Genomic DNA, 20,821 nt, shown 5'->3' with positions numbered 1-20,821 from the left:
TCACCTTTTGCCCGTTGCCAAAAGGAACAACGACAACAACAAAAGACATTACACACTTCACAGGATAGCTGTGAAGCCAACTGTGCAGAGTGCACAGAAGCGTACATTGCATAGCTTCACTTTGCAGCAAACTTCAAATTGACTTCCTCACTTACCAATGCAGTTCTCCAGGAACGGTATTGACCCAGGGCGAGAGACACATACACAAACATGACAAAGTAGCTCAGCAGGACGGTGAACACGTCAGACTGACTTTCTCTTTCCAGCTCATCTTCCACAGAACTCTGTTGAAAGGCAAGAAAGAAAAAAGAGAGAAGAATGAGGAATAAGGTCAAAGTTACATCAGTCAGAACTCAAGCCACTGCTTGTATGTAAAAGGAGAGAGAGAAATGCAGCCAACTTATCCTGGGCAGAAAGTCACCTACTTCTAGTCATAAACCAGAGGCTCTGCCATAATTCGACCTCTTTTACGAGTGCACAAAGCAGATAAAGCACGCTGACCTCGGATCCGTAATCCCCTCTGTTTGAAACATATATCCCTGAGGTCATCAAAAAGTTTTCCAGCAGGCTCGGAAAGCGCAATAGAAGAAACCCTCATTAGCTCAGCCTCACACATCCTGAAATAATAAAGTGAAAAGTTTTATGTTGTGCAATAAATTTCACATGTTTGTCACCACTTACATTGAAAGGTTTCCGCAACGAAATTCAGATACACATCTAACCCCAGTACAAGTCTAACCTGAGAATATTCTAAATAAGAAGACCACCAGCCAGCAGTCTCCGCAGCCTGCAGGTCAATCAGTAATCAAAAGCGCAAGTCTACACCAGTGTGTGACTATGTGCTACCCTCTACGTGCTCTATGTTGGAACGGGCAGCACCCTGGCAAGACCCTCCCTCAACCCTCTGCACCAGGAATGGCAATGTCAGCTAAGCAGCAGCACAGACTGCAGTGGTCTCTGCCAACACTGTGACGTCACGACTCTTTACTGGGATATTTCTAGAATTGCCGTGCATAGAACGACTTTTGTTGTACTTGACTGCTTTGCTTGAAAAACAGAGTGTGTTGCAAAATAAAGCTAGATATAGGGCCCATAATCAGTACACTAAATCTTCTTGCTTCGGTTTCATGAAACTTCATTGATCTCAAAATTATTTTTAGTTTTTATGATCGAGAGTTAGCAGGAATTTATATTTGTTTGCTCGAATTAACATGAAGTACAAGCTAGTTTTATGCTGGCACTCTGCATTTTCAAAAGATGACAATTTTCAAATGTCAAAAGATGTCAAATTTTTCAAATGTCAAGTTTTCTTAAATTTAAGTTTTCTCGCTTCAAACTTTTTTTTTTTGCTTGCACAAAGCTTATGCTGGTATAAAGTACCTTTGCTAAAAGCAAAAAGCAGTACATAAACGTTTAAAAAGAATAGTATGCAGTATGTATCTGATTTGCAAGCTATCTAACAAATTCATAAGACTTAGCTAGGTTATGCCTGATTCAAGCCTGCATTTTACATCTGCAGCTATTCACTGACCAAATGATAGCTTAGGCCAACAACATAATAGTCCAGGCAAATTTCCAATAAATCAAAGAACGAATCAGATGCTCCAATTATATATAAGTGCCAGCACACCACACTTCGATGCAGCACTAGAGTTCAACACAACAGCTGCAACAACAGTGCACACGCAATTCTCACCTCTGAAAGAAAGGCAATCGACATGTTTGGATTGGAGAAAGTCTTGAGAGTCTTGATGAATCTGTATAAAAATGAAAACAAATATGCCATTTTCATCCCATCCTGACGAACACTATGCCAACATTTTTGTTCCCACAAAATCCTTCCCATAGATTAACCAGTGCTATCACCAAGCCCAGCTAAATAGTATATGAACAAACCCCTAAACGAAAGGAAGAAATTCTAGTACTATGCGAATTAAGCAGGTATGCAAACATAAATATCAATCTATTACATACAGCACGAAACCTTCATAGTAATAAATATCCCAGTGGAAGGCTCCGGATAATTTTGACCATCGTGGGCTCGTGTACTGACATCATACAGTACACGAGCCTCTAGCATTTCACCTCCATCAAAATGTGACAGCTGCGGCCAGAATTGAACTCGCGTCTTTCCAGTCAGCAGCCTATCACCATAACCACTGAGCCACCAAAAAACTTGAAATTTGTTTTAATTAACCTAAAGAACGAATTATCCCAGTTTGAATTATCACGGGACAACTGTAGCTCGGCACTGTATGTCCCAAGGACTAATGAAGAACACTGCAGCATAATTACAGCACTACCAGCATCTGCACAAAACTTTTGGGAAGCATAGTGAGGCAGGGGAACTTACTCTCGCTCCCAGGCAATGGCGGGTCCCAAGACTGAGGCATTCACATTGTTGTTCACCAGAATGGTGAGGACCAGGGCAGACGCTGAAGAGTACTGGTCACCATCGATGTTGCCCAGGCCCACGTACGGCAACACAGGCCCACCATACTGGCCAAGGCAGGGCACACCACCAAAAGCATCGTCCATAGGCGACAGGGGAGAGCTGCAGAAAGGAACGGGTCATAGCCTTAGCACTCTGAAAGGACATTTCTCAAAAGCTGGCAGAATGTCTGAAGATTTTGTTTTCTTCCACAACACAACCGACATGGTACCTGACAGAGTAACCGATGGACAGGGGCGGGCGAAAGACAGGTACACAACAAACAAAAGCATACTCTATTTAGCACACCCTCTCAAACCTTAAGGTCAGGAACCAAAAAGGCAAAGAGGAAAAAAAAGAGTAAGTAGTGACCTACGCTCCTACATACTGCCCACCTGAAGCAGTAGTAAAGATGATCGAGGTAGGTCTTGTTGTTGTACTTCTGGTCCAAGAGGGAGGCATTATTCTGAAACCAGTTGAGGGGTGACTGTATCATGCACTTTCCATTGCTGAGTGGCGAAAAGCAGATGTCCTCCAGAGTGACGTTTTTCCCATCGTGCTCCACACTGAGACCCAGAAGCTTCTCCTGAAGTGAGGCCACCTATAACAGCAGAGAGAACAGGATTCCGTCTGAACTGCCTCACCGAGAGAAGGAAATAGATTCATATCTGCTAAGGGCAAGCGCGATTTTAGAGACTGAAACAAAGACTAAAATCCAAAGTGTCTGGACAAATGCTGCAACAGACTTTCTGCAGGCAAGCTAATGACAAGGACCAACTCGTGAGCGAGCTGCACGTGCGTTGGACAAAAAATGAAAGGCAGCATGATGCCCATCCAAAAAGGCTAAAAGATAACGTAATCCAGTAAACACAGGTAAAAGTCTCTATTTGTTGCTTTTTTTGCACAGATTCAACAGCTTTCTCCAACTTCTCATCCATAGTGAGAACCTAAAAAGCTGGAATTTAAATCTTTTATTGATAGCTGTCAAAAGCATTACAGATGACCATTTTCTTCAGTGCATTAAACAAGCTCAACGAAAGGCTGCATGACTGTAACCCATGTCATCAGATTAAAAAAAAAGAAAATCAAAAGCTTCACTGTGAAATAATCAAAAGTGGCTGTAACCACAATGTATTTGTATGTCTTGGTGGGTACAGCAGGAAAAACAAAACGCAGACGCAGAAAGAAACACACAGAACGTGGATGAAGCTTCGTCCACGTTCTATGTGTTTCCTTCTACGTCCCCGTTTTGTTGTTCCTGCTGTACCCACCAAGAAGTATGAACCAACTAGCTCAGTTTTCTTCTCTTTTAGTATTTGTATGAGCGCGAAAAGTAGATAAAGCAAGCTAATCTCCAATTCGTAAACACAGCAAAGTGAAGCACTGTCTCCTCTGTTCACAACATATCCCTTCCTGTGGTCATCAAAAGCACTCCAACAGGCTCCAAAAGCATAATGCAACAAATCCTCATTAGGGCGGCCTCAAACATCTTGAAATATCAACAAAGTTAAAGTTCTCCATGTTGTGCAAAAAAACTTATCGTTTATCGTGAGAGATAAACGGCGACAGTGAAGGCAAGCTGTGAGAACTCCCACAGGTGCATTCCCAGAACCATCAAGCATGCCAAACTTCTACTGCAGGCCGCAAGTCATGCAAGCTCTTGCAAGAGTACACATTCTCACCTGATGGAGAAACTCCTTGTCAAAGACGTTGCCAAAATTGACAGTCAGATTGAACCTTTTCAGGTGCAGCGTGTATGGAAACGACTGGCCACCATTACGGGTGATGACCACCTGCTCGATCCTGTAGAAAGGCCTGCACAAAGAAGACATCAACCAACATTCAGTCAGCCCAGTTTGCTACAACAAAGTATAATTAGAGTTGAACCTCGTTATAACGAAGTTCACGGGACCCGGCGATTACTTTGTTATAGCCGCAGCTTCGTTATAGCCTGTGTTGATAGAGTTTCCAAGGGGAATCGCCATTTCTTCGTTATATCCATTACTTCATTATATACTGTTTCGTTATAACGAGGTTCGACTGTACTAGCATATGCTTGTACCTCCTATATTCAGGCATCTTATGATCATGTACGCACCAAAACAGCATAACGGAGTCAAACTGTACTAATCGCAGACTCAGTTTACAACACGATGTGTCTACCGCAATGTAGCCCGACCACGGTTGTACCACAAGGACAGCAGACTGCTTTCGCTAGTGTTCAACAGTAAGAAAAAATTGGGGGGGAAACTTAAGCTCAGTCTTTAAGGGTATGACATGAGTGTTAAAGGCCTACTTGACCGAAACTTTACTTCGGCTAATTTTGCGCTCGATATAGTGTGCATGTTATTAACAATATTTATATTTAATATTAGGGCTGTGAAGCGTCTAGAATTTTAGTTAGAAGCGTTCAAAAACCTCTGTAGCAGACGACGCAGACCCCTAGCGGTGTGCTGAACAACTAACAAACCTGACCGGAAATGACGCACATTTGAGACACCGGCATCGCCGGCTCGCCAGTTTCAGGCGTTCTGAAGTGAGTGCGCGCCCCTTGTAAGCTCTTCTTCTGGCGCGTTTCTGGCTGTTTTCACCGCGAAGCTCGATGGTATCCGAGAAAAATAAACTGCTGGCATCATGTAGACGAAGTGCATGGCCGCGGAAGGAAATACGAGGAATGCGGAAAGCACCATGTATACCTCTCGACCACTGCCCTTCACCCCCGATCTCGAAAGCTGGTGTCAGCTGTCTGGAGCTCAGGTTTTAACGTCAATTCCCCTCTCTTCTTCAAAAAAGATAATGGTGGGTGACTGACGCTTCTGCCTCGCGCTAACCCCTTTTGTGGGTTGGGCTTTGTCAATAGACCTGTCCCGGTCTACATCATGCATCAGAGCACCTACGTCTTTCTGGCCCGATCGGCAAAGCATGCCACGAACCGAAGGCTTCGAGGCGTCTCTAATCGGGAGAATAAAGAGGAGGGGGGAACCGCTTGTCACAAGCTAGCTAAGCCGAGCAACGCCCTTTTGACGGCACGTTATTTACACCAGGCAGAAGTCTAGGAGGGGTCTGCTTCATCTGAAAAGGAATCAACATATGCACACCCGTTTATTGCAGGTACAGCTGTGCCCAATGCGCAATAATGCCGTCGTGCGCCGAGTGTATCTGCTGCCTCGAAGATTTGCAGGCCGGGCTGAGAATCCTGGAAGGCCACACAAGCGTTACCGAAAACGTCGACTTTCTTACTGCCTCACGCCATTCACACTTGAGGTCGATTACAGGAAGCTTCAGCGTTGCCATTCGAGACGCGTCTCCAAGACCCCAGACAACTGCACGCATGTTATTTGAATGATAATCTTTTCAAAGAATTTCGATTTTATTCAGTAGGGTAAGGGTGCGGGCTAGTTGGTGATCCATAACATATAAATACCATAACATATAAATATCAAATTTATATGTTTGGTTAGAGACACCTACGGTAATTTGCGCGGTGGGCGTATACGGTCGACTGGGGTTCGGCAACCACGTCGTTCTGCCCAGCTGTGTGGTTTGAAAAGATTAGAAAAACCTTTCCGTCCCTGCAGTACTCGGGCTTTAAATGGTTCTAGGTAAATACTGCGATGAACACAACGCGTAAGTTTTTGTTCATTTGAATCGACATGTATTTCGCTTGCCCGACATGTATAGTGGCTTGCCCGACCGAGGCGCGCAATGATGAACCAGCCCACCATCGACACCGCACTGATGCCACGGTCCTCGAAGAGAAAAATATATGTTTATTTTGCAACACAAATTTTGCTTCTGGCATATTCTTTCGCTTAACGCAGCACTTAATTCTCTTCAGCTCTCTTTTTACACATCCATCTGTTTTTATTGATTTAACTGGCGTTCACAGCACCTGTTCCAAATTTCTGTGCACAGGCAGGAATACCTTTCGACGGGGGAGAAAAATGAGAAGGAAAAGGAGAAGGCAGGTCATTTTTTTTTTATCAAGACAACAACCATATTGCACGCACAGCAGAGCGCACATGTGCTGTTGGCACGCGCGTGCCCGCTCAAAAATGCCGACTTTATAATACAAACACTTCTACTTGGCCTCCATTTGAATAACCTTCCTTCCTCCGCTATATCCGAACTTTGCACAAGCTGTAATCGAATACTGCCAGGCAAACAGCGCTCACAAGCATTTCGGCGCGATCATCTTCACTGAGGTTGAGCCAGGACTTATCTAGTCTACTACAGCAAATAAAACACGTTTAAAACTTTTTCTAGGGCGTTTCATCCGTTTCAAGATGTGCGTTTTCACATATAACCAGTATTTATCGCACAAAGTGCTGCACGCGCTACCGCTACCAGCGCTTTGCTCGAGCCGCAACGAGCAGACGCTCCGAACCCGTGCGGAGTACAGTCTCAAACATGCGTCACTTCCGGCGGGCGGCAATGGCGCCCGTTTTTCCAGTTTCGGTATTGAAAACTTCGATTTTTTCGTGCCTTTTTCACCGTAACTGCTTGAAACTGGAGCGTAATGTTTTGTGGGTAGCATAATACGGGGGTGTACTATGAAAAAACAACCTTTTTACGGTTTGAAAAATTTCGGTCAAGTAGGCCTTTAATGGGTCAGATCAGCAGTTCCCCATTCCCACGCAAACATGGCCACTTTCCTTTTTCACAATTACAACTATTATGTGAAAGACCGCATGACATAACATGCCTGTGTGGCCTAGCAGTATCATGCATGGCTTTCAATAACCCCCCTTTTTTTTTTTCAGTGCATTTCATTTACTCCATATACTTACCTGTCCTAATAATGTTTTAGTCATGTGACCTTCAAATCACTAGTTTTCTAATGTTTTAATCCCGTTTCGAATCCGCCACCTTTAAAACCAATCTGGATTTTTCGCTAACAATAACTACCACAATGCCACCGCCTGATTTTCTGGAGAACGGGAACCTTATGCTACTGCGTAAAAATTATATGATTCAAAAATATTACAGAAATTTCTGGTGAACAGTCCGCAGCCGGTGTACAGTCTGCAGGATTCAATTCGGCTGAAAATTAATTCCTTTTATTAAATTGTCTGCATCCAGCACACAGTTCACACCCGTTGTATTTCTTCAATACAAAGGATAATTCAGTCTAACCAAGTTCGATATAGTAAACTGGTTCGACTGTACTGAGCCCAGATGGTGACTAACAAAACATCACAGGGGCACTTGTTGCACTAAAAGTGAATCACAGGAACAATAATCTGGTCATTACTCATCACAGAAAATAGAACATCCCCAAACCTTTTGATTTGCGATAGTTTTGTGTTCCATTGTTTCACCTGCAAGGCACATGATACTGCAATCTGTGTTGCACATCCTGTGTAATGTGTTTATGCCCTCTGTATGTAGCATTTAATCTGCCGCCCATTGTAAGTCCCAACTTGCATTTTATCTGTACTACTTAGCTTTCTTTTGTTAGCTACAACCAGAAAATGTATGTTCCAAACTGCTTACATTAGCTTTTCGAAATATATTCTGAAGACACCAACGGAATTGCTGATTACAGGAGTGACGTTTGAGCACGCTTCTGCACACTTGTCTTCTAACAAAACTAGTATGGTAACTATTCACTAGTAAGGTAACTATTCAACTACCTAGTTAACAGTTAACAACTAACAGTTAACTAGTTAACTATTCAAGCAGGGAGAGCCTTTGCGAGCTAACGCAAAAGCACACATACCCAAACTCCTCGTTGAACTGGTTCCGCTCCAAGCGTGCCCTGCTCCCTGGTGCCGACCACAATTCAACAGGGTTGGTGCGGATGGTGAAGAAGATGAGTCCGGCACAACAGACGGCCACACCAAGCACCGACACCAGAATGACTGTGAATGGCCGGCGTGCGCACAGCCGACCCCAGTGGGCAAAGCCCGCCACCATTGCCCTCTGAAAGCGGCCACCTTTCGCCGCTGAGCCCTCCTTTGCATACAAAGGAGCATCGTCGGCACACTCGGCTGAAGTGCCTGGGAACATCGCAGAAGAAGCAAGTCAGAGGGGCAAGTGAAAAGGCAGATTTCAGATTAAATATTCATTTGCATGGAAAACAGACATGCAAAAACCTAAAATGAACTGCCCATTTAATTAATTGTTGAGAGCATGTGTATGTACAGTTTGCCTCGCTAGTGCCATAAGATATGCGGCCCTGACCACATGTCAGGCACTGCCAAAATGGTCCCCCGACTACTTCACACCTCGCAGCAATAATGCTCCGGCTGAGCGCAGTTAGGCACAGCTTGCTAACAAATGCAACTTCACAGCAAGACAAGAGTAGAAATCGCAGGGTTTAACGCCCCAAAGCGACACACAGACTATGAGGGACAATGAAGTAGAGAGCAGTGGATTAATTAGACAGGGAACTAATAGACCTATTAAAATCCCTAGATGTTCTTTTTCCTGTTTTGTGCAAGTGAATGCACAGATCCCACACTAAGACTGCTAATGTTTAGCCTGCTGAGGTCTGATGCTATAAGATTCCAGCAACACACAGCTGAAAGGATTTGCAGAAACCCCGCACCCAGTTCATTGCATGCAAGTTAAGACTGGAGTGTTAGTGTAACCCGTTTTCGACAAATTCCAGACATTCGGATCAAAGCGAATACTGGATACTTTGCTATTTGACCGAATATTCAAAATTATCATACGTTCATACTCAAGACAATTGCAAATCTAGAGCAAGTAAAATTATCTTGTTCGTGAAAACTTTTGAAGCAGCCAGGTATATGAAGTATGAAGTGGCATTTCTCACACTCCCAATAGCTGTTGCCATTTTTGCCCAGCGCTTTGCATACCAAACATTTTTGCAATGGTTTCTGCTATGCCATCATTTGGATGTATTTAGCAAACAAACTGGTGCCATTAACAAGCCTCTAGACACATTTTATTTCCAGCTGGTTTCTCCTTCTCTAGTATCCCGGCAACATCGTCCTGTCAATGACCTTCCAAAGAGATACCCTTTCCTCTCGGCGTAGCACATTCTTCTTCAGTCCTTTTGGCAGAATATGCAGCTGTTTAGCTTTCACTTTTCCAACCGAGCATTCAAGTTAGGTATGATGTGCCGTACTCAAGTCTGAGTCCGAATCCTAACCTTGCAGAGATCAACACCGCCAACTTTCAGTATCATCCAAAAGTTTAGGGTCTTCGCAGCCTGCATCCTCTCCTCACTGCCAAATCACAGCACGTGGATTTCAGCGCCTTCCAGTGACACCATGGTCGTGTTCAAGAGAATCGGCGAGAAAATTTTTTCCCTGCTATTATATCCATTTTCGAAACTAATGAGCAACTAGTGCCATCTGGTGTGAAAACTACTATAAAAAAAAACAGCAGCTAAGCATGTAAAACTATCTGTTATTGCGCATTTAAAGCAAATATTTTTCCATCAGTCGAGGCATCACCGGCTTTGGAAGCGAACGGGTTCCAGGCACGGGCATTACATTATGAAGCAGGCCCACTTTCTAACAACCCACAAACACCAGTGTTTATGTTTACCTCGGTGAACATTTCCAGAACACTGCAACTGAATATTAATTGAGCAAGCAACTCACTCGCATTCAAGCAGCCACCCAGATCTTGAGACTTCCTGGAGCGTTTGACAAAGTAGAGTGTCACGACAACTGCGAAGAAGATGGCGTACACAGTGGCCAGCAGCAGGTAGTACCCATTGATGCCAGACACCTTCCAAGGCCCACGAGGCACTGGATAGTTGGGAACGGAACACGACTCTTTGCACGTAGCACAGGTGCACGGGGCCTGCCCGGGGGCCCCTGGCTCCGAGCACTTCTTGTAGGTGGCATTCATGGGGTTGTACGTATGGTTGTGCGCAACGACAGGAGCATCTGCGCAGAAAGATGAAACAGAGCACCCCTTCAGTGATGAGCGGCAAACCAGCCATGCAATGGTACAAACCTTCACCAATACCAGAGCAGAGACAAAGGAGGAGGTGAGAGGCAGCTATCTGACCTACCGCTTCTCCATGTCTCTTTCAATCCCATTATAAACCAGCTTTTCCTTTTCTATTCAGCCTCTTCCAGAGAGCCACAAACATATCAGCATCTCTCAAGAGAATAAACTCCCCGACTTTTCACAATGCTCCCAATGAGAAAGTGAGAACAAGAGCTTACAGCATCCACAATTTTGACAACGCACCACTGAATAGGAACACAGCATGACGAGCTCTGTTGAGATAATAAGAAGGTGAAGTTTCGCTTGCATCACATACCACACAGTCGGCCTATGCAAAGCTGCCATCGCAGCCACTTTGGAAGCGCAAACCAAGGACAAGCTCTCAGAGTCATTCGGACTGTTTTCAAGTGGTGAGGATGATATCAGCACAAAGAATGACCAAGCATACGGTGGTGTCATCTGATGACCAGTATTGTCACAACAGCTCTGCGATCACTGGGAAGAACAGTTTTGTTTTCTCCAAGAGGCGAAGAGATTAGCTGTTCTGTTCAATTCACCAGAGAGCCGACTCTATAAAGGTGGCACAATGCTACTGACATTTCCCTGAGCTTCATTTGAGATTTTCTCAGCAATGCAGTAGCCTTTTTGAAGTACTGCACTCAGTACCACGACACCACAGCCATTCAGTCTCGTAAAAAAACTCTGCACAAAGTCAATGGCATGCACCAGAAAGCAACAGTGACTACAACCCAGAAAAGCCTATTCCCAACAACAGGTCTCACCGGTGAACACAAAGTCTATCTGGAATGGAGAATGCAGCTCATCGTGCACCCCAAGAGCCATGAGGAGCGTCTCTGGGCCACAGTCTGAACTGAAGCTGCCACAGAGTACGCCCAAAACATCTGGAGCCAATCCTGAACATGACGAAAATGTGCCCTCCGTGTAGCGACGGGTAATGTAGTAGTTGACCTCGGCCACTGCTTTGGTGGTCTCGTTGAAGTGCGTGACCTGCACACGGAATAAAAATTAGTTAGTTATATGGGGTTTATGGCGCATAAGCAACTATGGCTATCATGCGCCAAACACAAGGTTAGATGATGTTATGTCAAGTGCACAGAGGTTACATTATAATAGATTTAAAACACTGGCTTTCTTTAGAAACTTACAAACAAGTGAAAACTCGACAAGTGTTTGCTCGCCTAAAAGCAATGCGGGATGAAATGGAATGTGTTCATTGTAAAATACCGTAAAAATTTTTTTTCTAAGTTCTTCGAGACGCGAACAAAAAATTAAAATGTGATTTACTGTGAGCTCCTCACCACACATTTCACACAGAGGTTTGTCTTTTTTTGTTAATAAGAAGTTATGGGTGATGTGTGTGTGACCTATGCGTAAACGACATAAAATTACTTCGATAAAACGCTCTTTATGGAGGCATGATTTCCATTCTTTTAAAATGGGCTTTATGGTATGCAGCTTGTTGTGTCCTTCATTTTCCCAAGAAGCTTGCCACTTGGATCTTAGTCTGCTATGCACTAACTTCATGTAATCCCTAGGAGGCAAATTCACATGTTTTATTTCCATGGTTCTGGTTTGTGCAGCACACATGTCGGCTCTCTCATTGTCCCTAATGCCAATGTGACTGGGAACCCAGCAGAATTTTATAACACACGGAATAAAAATAGACATTCGTGATGCTGGAACACACACAGAACGATACATACTACAGTGTAGCTCATGCTGAACCTAGCAACTGGCACATGCACTCATTCAGAGAGTGAAAGGTTGAACATTTACAGCCGGAAAGAGAGAGAAGCCAACCAGAGATAGCAGGGTATACCTCTGCACGGGGGACAAAGGAAAAAGGGGAGAAGAAGAGGTAACAAAAACTGATGGGGGAGAGCTGTAAATGTGCATACACATATGCATACATGAAACAGCAGTACGTATTTCATTTTTAAACACATGAGCACAGCTTGGTGCCATCGTAAGGGCACCGCAGACAACTTCACCAAAACTGCGTTATTAGTAGAGACTGATTGTTTGGCTCCTTGTAGCTATGTCCATTTTTGTTCAGCAGCAAAACACATCAGTTAGAAAGGTATTTAGAAAGAAAATTTTTCTTCCCCACCACTCAACTCAAACATGTGATGTCAATAACAAAAAAAGTCTCTGCGATTACTATTCAGAAGTGAATGGCAGAGTAGCCCAGCCTCAGAGATCAGCATAAAAAAAAATAATAAAGAGAATAACTGCCCAGGCGTAATCACAGTCTGCCCATGAAAACTGCTGCCGACCACAATACCTTATAAAAGCTTCATTTTCAGTGCAAGCAGTCTCTTTGTTGTCAGAATGCACTAACCTATCAATACAGGCCAACTTCATTCGCCCTCAGTGTCTCTTTAAGACGATCAGGTTCACAGGCAAGAAATATTAGTTATCCGATCTCAAATAACAAAACACCATCATCTGTCACTGTCAACAATACAACCCCATGCCAAACTTGTGCTCCAACTCCCCCTCTTGGCCAAGTTCACTTTTACCGTTAAAGAATAAAGACCAGAACTGTAGCAATACATTGCAATTATACGACGAATGACAAGATTTCAACTGTTGACTTTCACTAAGCACAGCAGTATAAAAAAATAACACTAGAGAAAAATGAGGTGGCAGCATTGTTTGAATACAAGTGCTATGATGTAACTCATATGAATAACTATGGATATGGATAACTTTCTAATTCGGATTTGTAATAAATACGAACATTCTAATACTTCATGCAAAGTAAACCTACTAGTACTCTGCCACAAAAACAAAAACAAACAGGAGAAGATACAATGGTGCAACAAGCTCTTCATAAGAGAGTGAATGCATTACTCGTAAGGGAAGAAAGCTCTTAAAGCTGATTACTTCCCTTTCTGCCACCGATTTCTTTCCTGACACATTGGAAAAACGGCACAGGAGGAATTGATGTACTAAGAACGAAAACCACGCAAAGGACGATACACAGGGAAGAAGTAGACAGGACGAGCGCGGCCTGTTTACTTCTGTCATCCTGTCTACTTCTTCCCTGTGTATCGTCCTTTGCGTGGTTTTCGTTCTTAGTACATGGATTACCAACTAGCCCCCCATCGTACACTCCTTCGAGGTATTGATAACAGAGGCAAGAGCAATGGCAAGCAGTTTCTCAGTAATGTTACATCTGAGCAGGACGCCAGTACTCAACATGCACAAGATATCGTGAAAGTAGTGAGCGACATTTTACCTCAAGAAAAGTCTCTTGCTGAGGGGAACAGCTGATAGTGCAGAATACACGGGCCAAGTTGAAGAAGCACGAAGGGCACCCGGAAACCACAGTATGCATGAGTTCCAGGTTGCTGACGAGGGCGTCAATCTGACCATCATCGCAGCACAACAAGTTCTCTTTTCCTGCAAAGGGAATCAAGTTTTGCGTTGCTTGAATTGCCTGCAGGAGGTACTACATTCAAATCCCAAGTTGACAGGAACCTAAATCTGTAGCTACAGGCCAAACCAGCATGTGGTCATGGCCCAATGATTTGGTTGCCCATTTCGCATGCAAGAGGTTGCCAACTCAAATACGTCAATAAACTTCAAAGGCAAGTACAGGCATCTAAGCCACACGAATGTGATCATGTGATGCAACAGCAGTAACTTCAGAGTTTCCTGTTCCAACAACTATGAGAACACACATGACCCTAGACGGCAAATTATGACTGATCTGCCGGCAAATATTACAGCTTTCACATATCAAATCTTTATTCAACACCACAGACGCCAGAAGGCATGGTCAAAAAGCCAGTTAGTGGATTGATGAAGACTGTGTTCTCTGTACAACGCAACAGTAGCACACTTCGATACAGTGCTATTCATCAGTGAAAAAAAAAAAAACAGTACACATTCTACAAATATTTGAAAAAATGTAACTTACGAAAGTAGCAGTTTAACACAGTTTCAAGCACATCTTTCAACACACCTCCCAAACATACAATTAATATCTACACATCCATGACGTGGACATAATACAATGCAATCTTACCCAGTGTAGTTGCTGAAGCAGTGACTGAGTGACTGCATGAATGACCGAGTGGAGACATAAGACATAAGTGGAGGACATAAGAGATGATATAATGATAATTTGATTTTAATAACAAAGGCAGCTTAGCAAAAGGACACCTTGGCTAACGTGTCTGGGATCAAAGATCCATTCTCTAAGCAGAGCACTGGGCCATTGCCTGTACCCAATGTGAAACTGGCGGGTACCCTGTGACACCACGGACCAAACCCAGTACCTGTCAAACACGAGGCGGATACTCAAAACATTAGTACACTGCTGCACATTGTGTAGGTATTTGTGCGCATGCATTTGTGCATTCATGTGAGAATGAACTGAAACTGCAAATCTCCAGGGTCACAGCAGCAACATCACTGTATGCCACAACTACTCTAAAAACTCCCGCATTTACCTGCAAAACAATGAAGGGCACTTCACATCAACTCATATGAGTTAGTTTTTTAATCAAGCATCAGGTTATTTGAAAGCCTAGCTGTAAACCAACATGCGGATGAACCTATAATGCAATGGCCGGTGTCAAGTTTTAGTACGCCTAGTGACAAGCTAAGCCAAAGGGAACATAGGTGCTACTTTTTCTATCTCCAATACAGCAGTATTTTCACTGCATGCCCAATTAAAGCGAGCATAACTTAACTGAAATACAGGCTATCCTCTGAAAACTCCCAAGCTTTGATGAAGGAGACCAAGGGGCAAAAAGTATCGTATTTTCCCATGTATAAGACGCGGCTTTTTTTCGAAAATCTTGCTGGTGCGTCCTATACAAGGGTGCGTCTTATATGCGAATTTTTAATTTTTTTTGTGAGTTCATCGATTACTCCGGTTCATGCTCAAGCTTTTTTCACCTAAAATATATCACTACCAATAACGCGGTTGTAACACGGTTAATACTTCAATACCGGGACCGCCGTGCGCGACATTCTAGGTGATCTTTATCATGAAACGGCGGGGATGACAACTTCCGGGATCACAAACACGCGGCTGTTTCGGAGTCCCCAAGCAAAAGTAATGAGAAGCGCCAAAAGATGGTGACAATCGCGCTTCTCGCCATTGTCAAGACAAGCCGGCGTTCTTTTTTAGTCACCCTTTGCAACTTTTTTTGCTCCGTGTACATAGTGCATGTTTCAGCCGAGTTGCTTCCAGAAATGGGTGAACCTTTTGATAGCGCATCTGAAGATGAAGACTTCGAAGGTTTCAAGTAGAAATAAAATGTTGTTATGACCATATGGGGAGCTGTATCGTTTTTTCTTTCTTTTTTGCTAAAACGTGGACGGGTATGGCGTGAGTGTTGCCTTTTTCGATCACTTAGCGTTGCTTAAGAATTGCTCACAGGTACGGTGCATTTCGCGATAGTCGCGCAAGCGTATTTAATTAAGCCTCACTAGCCTAACTGGGTAAACTGGGGTGCGTCTTACACACGGGTGCGTCTTATATACGAACTTTTTCAGTGACAGCTTGCATATATGGCAGGTGCGTCTTATACAAGGGTGCGTCTTATACACTGGAAAATACGGTAAACAACAGTGACCCTACATACAGTATGACATCTATAAAAGTCAACACAGCTTTAGTAGTGCGGGTGAGCCCATGTATTTTCTGTATTTTCGCAACAAACATTAGCGTTCCTCCAGCTTTGACAAAAAAAAAAAGGCCCTTGCACCTAGATTTCAGAACACACTTAAACACCTGAATTATTGTCAGTGATGATCCACCCACCATCTCTGCTTTTGATGATGATGAATTTTTACGGTGCAAGGGCATCCGAGGCTCAAAAAGCGCCACGGCACCAGGTGTTTTCGTCTGCTCAAGGTGGGGTCAAAGATCCCTTTGTCAAGCATTTCAACCCAGAGATGCCAAACACCAGGCCAAGGGTAAGGTAATCCAGTAATATGCGTTGTGGGGCTAGTTGGTTCATACTCAGATTTATTTTATGTGCACAGAAAGACGACACAATAAGACAAGGTAGACAGGATGGAGCGCAATCCGTCCTGTCTACCTTGTCTTATTGTGTCGTCTTTCTGTGCGCATAAAAGAAATCTGAGTATGAACGGAAAGCTTGCACCCACTGTATCAGCCATCTCTGCTTTTCATGACAAAACAAGCATGCATAGCTAGCACTGACCTGCGACACGTTTAACCTCGCGCAAACACAGCCGTACATACCTGAAACCAAGTCTGGACAGACTCCCTCAAGAGCCTTCCACGAACTGCTGTTGACTGCTCTGGGTGGGCCATGATCGACACAGGGCATTTCCTTGCTTGTCACGGGGTCAGTTCCACAGGCACCCCTCATGACGCACTGGGGGGCAGCTGCACCGGCCAGTGGCATCTACAGAACGAAACAAGCACGACCACAGCTGCAATCCATTGTTCTAGGTGACAAGGGATCCCGCCGCAACGGTTGCAAAAGGTCCACCCTCGCTGCTCTAAATAAAGCAGCTTAAGAAAGTAGTTGCTTAGCAGATCATCATGGGGTGGCATTTGTTACACGCCAAAAAAAAACTTTATGCAGAAAACTTAATGCAACAGCAAAGCGGGTAGGCAAAGAATTAAAAAGAAGCTTGAAAACAGTTTACCGAAAGGGCAGGTCCAAAACAAGTTGTCAGGAGAAGCATTTATTCCGAGGATATCACCTTCCTAGAAACGCTAGAGCCCTTTCCCTTTGCACAATTCTCTTTGAAAATTTATAACGACTAAAGCTTTCTCAAATGTTAAATGCCATTCTCTTGTAATGGAGTAAACATGAAACCTCTGCAAAAGGTAGCTTACATGTTGCGCTGACCAAGAAAGTCAGTTCAAGAAAGGCGTTTTAGCACCATCTAGTTCTAGGTTAAAAAATTCCTGCATTACACCCTGCATGCAAATATTTCATGATACGCAGCAACTGTCTCCCTCAGAGTGGACATCTAAACTGTGTTATGAGAGAAAGGATGACGGAAGCAGTGAAAGAGCTGCTACAGTAGAAGGAAGAGCTGCCTTCATCAAAATGCAGCCGCCACGGCAAGGATTCGACCCTGTGGCCTTCTGCTTAGCAGCCGAATGTCACGGCCACCGAACCACCTCAGTGGGTGTACCCGACAACCCTGTGACACTCTCGTTGGTGCACAGAGCTATAACAGTGCACAGCAAAAATGCCTCAAAACCAGGACAGCCAGAAAAACAGATGCTCGGGAGCACCAGACTCTTTTTTTAGAAAAATAAATACCACCGAGTGTCCAATAGTTAAAAAATAAGCCCTAGAATACTGAATCTTTGTGTCTGTCTTGAAAAAGAGCAATGGCAAGTAATAGTCACCTCTATATCCTTTGTTTATCAAAAAAATAAAGTCACTTTTCAGCAGAGACTTAAAATTTGAAAGGCACCATTCTGTGAGTGGTCAAGTTCCTGAAACTCCGAAGCATGCAAACCAGTGTAAACCTGCATCTTCCATCACATCAAAGTACAATAACCGGTCATCAGATTAAATACCTAAGGTTCTAGCAACGAAAATGAAGCTTCACTGCTTCGTAATCAAAAGCTATGCGTTGTCTTCCAGCACTCCCAGACCTTCAGCGTCACATAGTGAAACAATACAGCTTCAGCCCTATAATCAGCCCTATCATCATACCACTGGCAAAATTCAGGTCACAACCTGGAAATGAATATCCATCAATATTCAGACGCTCAGCTTGTCTTACAAGACAGCAGAACAAAGCTTCCAAGCAAAAAAATACGGAGGGCACTTAAGACTGCTTATCTGCTGTGAACGCGAAAGCATGAGTGTCTCATTGTGAGTTTATATGTAGTCTGTTGGAATCCCTGTTGCAAGCTAGCCTTCAACTTGACTAGCAGCTGTATGCTATGTGCAACGAGAAATCGTACGACACCACCCGGAACACTGTACGACAAACAGTTGCGTTCCAGCTGCGAAACGAAAGTCGGAGAAAGTCATACCATTAAAGGCACACATGTCGTTGGAATCATGTTATGAGCTAGCCTGCAACTTGACTAAGAGAGGTACGCTATGTGCAACGAGAAATCGTATGATACCACCCGGAACAAGGCTGTATGACGAACGTTTGCATCAGTATTTTGATACGAGTGTCAGGGAAGGCATACAATTGGAGGTACACCCCGAGTTTATATGTATTCGGTTGGAATCCCTGTTGCAAGCTAGCCCCAAACTTGATGAGCAAAAGTATACTATGTACGAGAAATCGTATGACATCACCCGAAACGTTGTACAACGAACGGATGGATTACAATTTCGATACGAAAGTCTGGAAAACTGGCGCCACATGGAGGTCTGCCAGTTATGCTGTACGAACAAATGGTTGCTCCTAGTGTCTGTTGTGCATGCCATCGTCGTGCTTGCCGCTTCAGTGCCTAGACGGCGGCTGTTGTGACATCACCATTTCGGAACTATCTCTCAGCCTCAACGACGAAAGTCGCCGACGGAATTTTGTCTAAGGAGGCTATAGTAGGATGTCAAGGCAGAAAGCTGGGCTAGTTGGTGGTTCATGACTGATAAAGACTAGTGCAACAGAGTCTAAATTCCTGTTTCTACCCCTTTGTCCCAGTCTATTGTGCTAGTCTTCTATAATCAATTATAGTCTGGTACAACTTACGAAAACAACAGTTGTTAACAACAGGCCAAGGTCTATGGATTCCTCTACTACTCCGCTAGCCAATCGCAACGATAAACAAAAGCTTTTTAACGTTTTACTTTATTAAACAAGCCAGGCAACAAAATTCCAGAGTTTATAATTTCTTTCTTCTGTTCAGCTTCTTGTTCAGGTAAAAAGAAACGTCTTAGCAGCTCACTACATTTCTGTTGTGGAGGAATTCTGTGCAGCGGTCCTGAATGTGGGCGGAGCTTGGCTGCAGACTTAAAATGCTTTTTCAAAAACAGCACGAAGTTATACTGAACCGGTACAATTACGTGGCTAAAACAACTATCACAAAAGGAATGTAATTGTGAACACAACATTGCCGTGATTACAGTTACGGAACAAGAAGCGAAAAAGAAAGCTAGTTACACCCAGGTGGTATGCTGAAGTTTTGTAAAAATTTAAATTTTACGTCACATTCATGAGCCAGTCTCTAGCACTAGCAAATGGAAGAGAGGAACATCTTGAGCTGTTTTTCTTGCACATGGCCCAAGCCATAGAAACTCTTATCTCGGCATGTGGTGCTTCTTCTAACTGTCTTCAAACTTTGTCTAGAAGCTTGTTTGCTCTTGCAGATTTGCTGCTGCAGCTCATCAGTTGACCGGAAAACAGCTTTTGTAAAGCAAAGATAATGAGATATGTTGCACGAATTCGTGAGGGTAAAGATAAGAAGAAGCAGGCAGGAAGGCTGCATAACTCCGTGGGGCGAAATTCTCTGTTAATCTAAATGCCATGGGCAATTACAAAAGAAAAATTTGATTACAGCGACCACTCAAGCTGTGCGTTCATATGTGTACAGAGAACAATGTACGGAAGCCAATTATCAGTACAATCCCTCGAGCTACACAATGGATGAATTTATTAAGAAAGAAAATGCAAACTGCTGGTCTCCAATATCCTACGCCAAAATAAGCAAAAAGTTTGTCGCAAATAAAAATCACCAGCACACACATAAGCCACAACAAGTAACCTCAAGAAACCAGTCACCTCCACATGAAGTCATCAAGGCTTCAACAATGCTCCTGGCAATAAGGTTTCCACAGGTCATGCAGCACAAAATTGCGAAAGATTACTGATAACTCTACAGAGCACAGATAAAGTTTTCTCCCCACCTTAATTTGCTTTCCTTTCTTTCTGTCAGTTAACGTGCTTGCACTAAGTTAAGCTCTACTTGCTGCAGTTTCAAAACAAATTAGCCCAGCTTGCAAATTACTTCAGAAATGAAGTAAGCTAGATTTCATGCTGTTGAAAGCGCCCATTCAAGAATGGTGCAAAAAATGCCAAAGCCTCGTAAAAGGGGAATGGAAAGTTCAGAAAAGCTCTTGCATAAGACAACACCTGCAAGCTTACAATAGAAGTGTTCCCCCTTCCAGAGAGCGAAGGACTTGTTAACTAGCAGCTGCCACGAAACAAAGGCGCTCTTCTTTATAACACGCATTTCACGGGACCGAGTGGCTGTTATCTATGGTTCCAAATCACCCGGAATGCTGCAGAAATCGTAAAAGTCGAATGGTTAGTTTCTTGGCCCGCCGACAGTGACGTGTAGAAACATCAAGAAAGTGCCTAAATTCCGCTTCTCCTCGCTTCAAGTGAAAATATGTGGGAGTAGGGTGAGCAAACTCTACCCTGCAGTACCGATTGTTTTATTGCACCCATTGTCCAGCAAAATGACCGCCACATCAGATAAGTGCGTCCGCACTTCGGTACGGTGAA

At 43.7% G+C, this 20,821-nt stretch overlaps 1 protein-coding gene across 1 annotated transcript in view; it reads right to left on the bottom strand.

The window, feature by feature from the left end:
• LOC149371185 (NPC intracellular cholesterol transporter 1-like) overlaps nucleotides 1–20,821 on the bottom strand; it is a 49,645-nt gene that overhangs the window by 28,110 nt on the left and 714 nt on the right. Inside the window, exons 2-11 of the mRNA XM_089564880.1 lie at nucleotides 16,623–16,788; nucleotides 13,635–13,798; nucleotides 11,152–11,377; nucleotides 10,012–10,302; nucleotides 8,154–8,433; nucleotides 4,114–4,246; nucleotides 2,827–3,032; nucleotides 2,354–2,554; nucleotides 1,697–1,757; nucleotides 156–284 (exon numbers count right to left, since the gene is read on the bottom strand). Coding sequence (XP_089421006.1) covers nucleotides 156–284; nucleotides 1,697–1,757; nucleotides 2,354–2,554; nucleotides 2,827–3,032; nucleotides 4,114–4,246; nucleotides 8,154–8,433; nucleotides 10,012–10,302; nucleotides 11,152–11,377; nucleotides 13,635–13,798; nucleotides 16,623–16,788 — 1,857 coding nt within the window. The remainder of the gene's footprint in view (nucleotides 1–155; nucleotides 285–1,696; nucleotides 1,758–2,353; nucleotides 2,555–2,826; nucleotides 3,033–4,113; nucleotides 4,247–8,153; nucleotides 8,434–10,011; nucleotides 10,303–11,151; nucleotides 11,378–13,634; nucleotides 13,799–16,622; nucleotides 16,789–20,821) is intronic.

Source organism: Amblyomma mixtum, chromosome 1, assembly GCF_055824585.1.
Source record: "Amblyomma mixtum isolate Tamu chromosome 1, ASM5582458v1, whole genome shotgun sequence".
NCBI lineage: Eukaryota > Metazoa > Arthropoda > Arachnida > Ixodida > Ixodidae > Amblyomma > Amblyomma mixtum.
The sequence above is the reverse complement of the archived record's forward strand: the minus strand, read 5'-3'. Positions and strand labels throughout refer to the sequence as shown.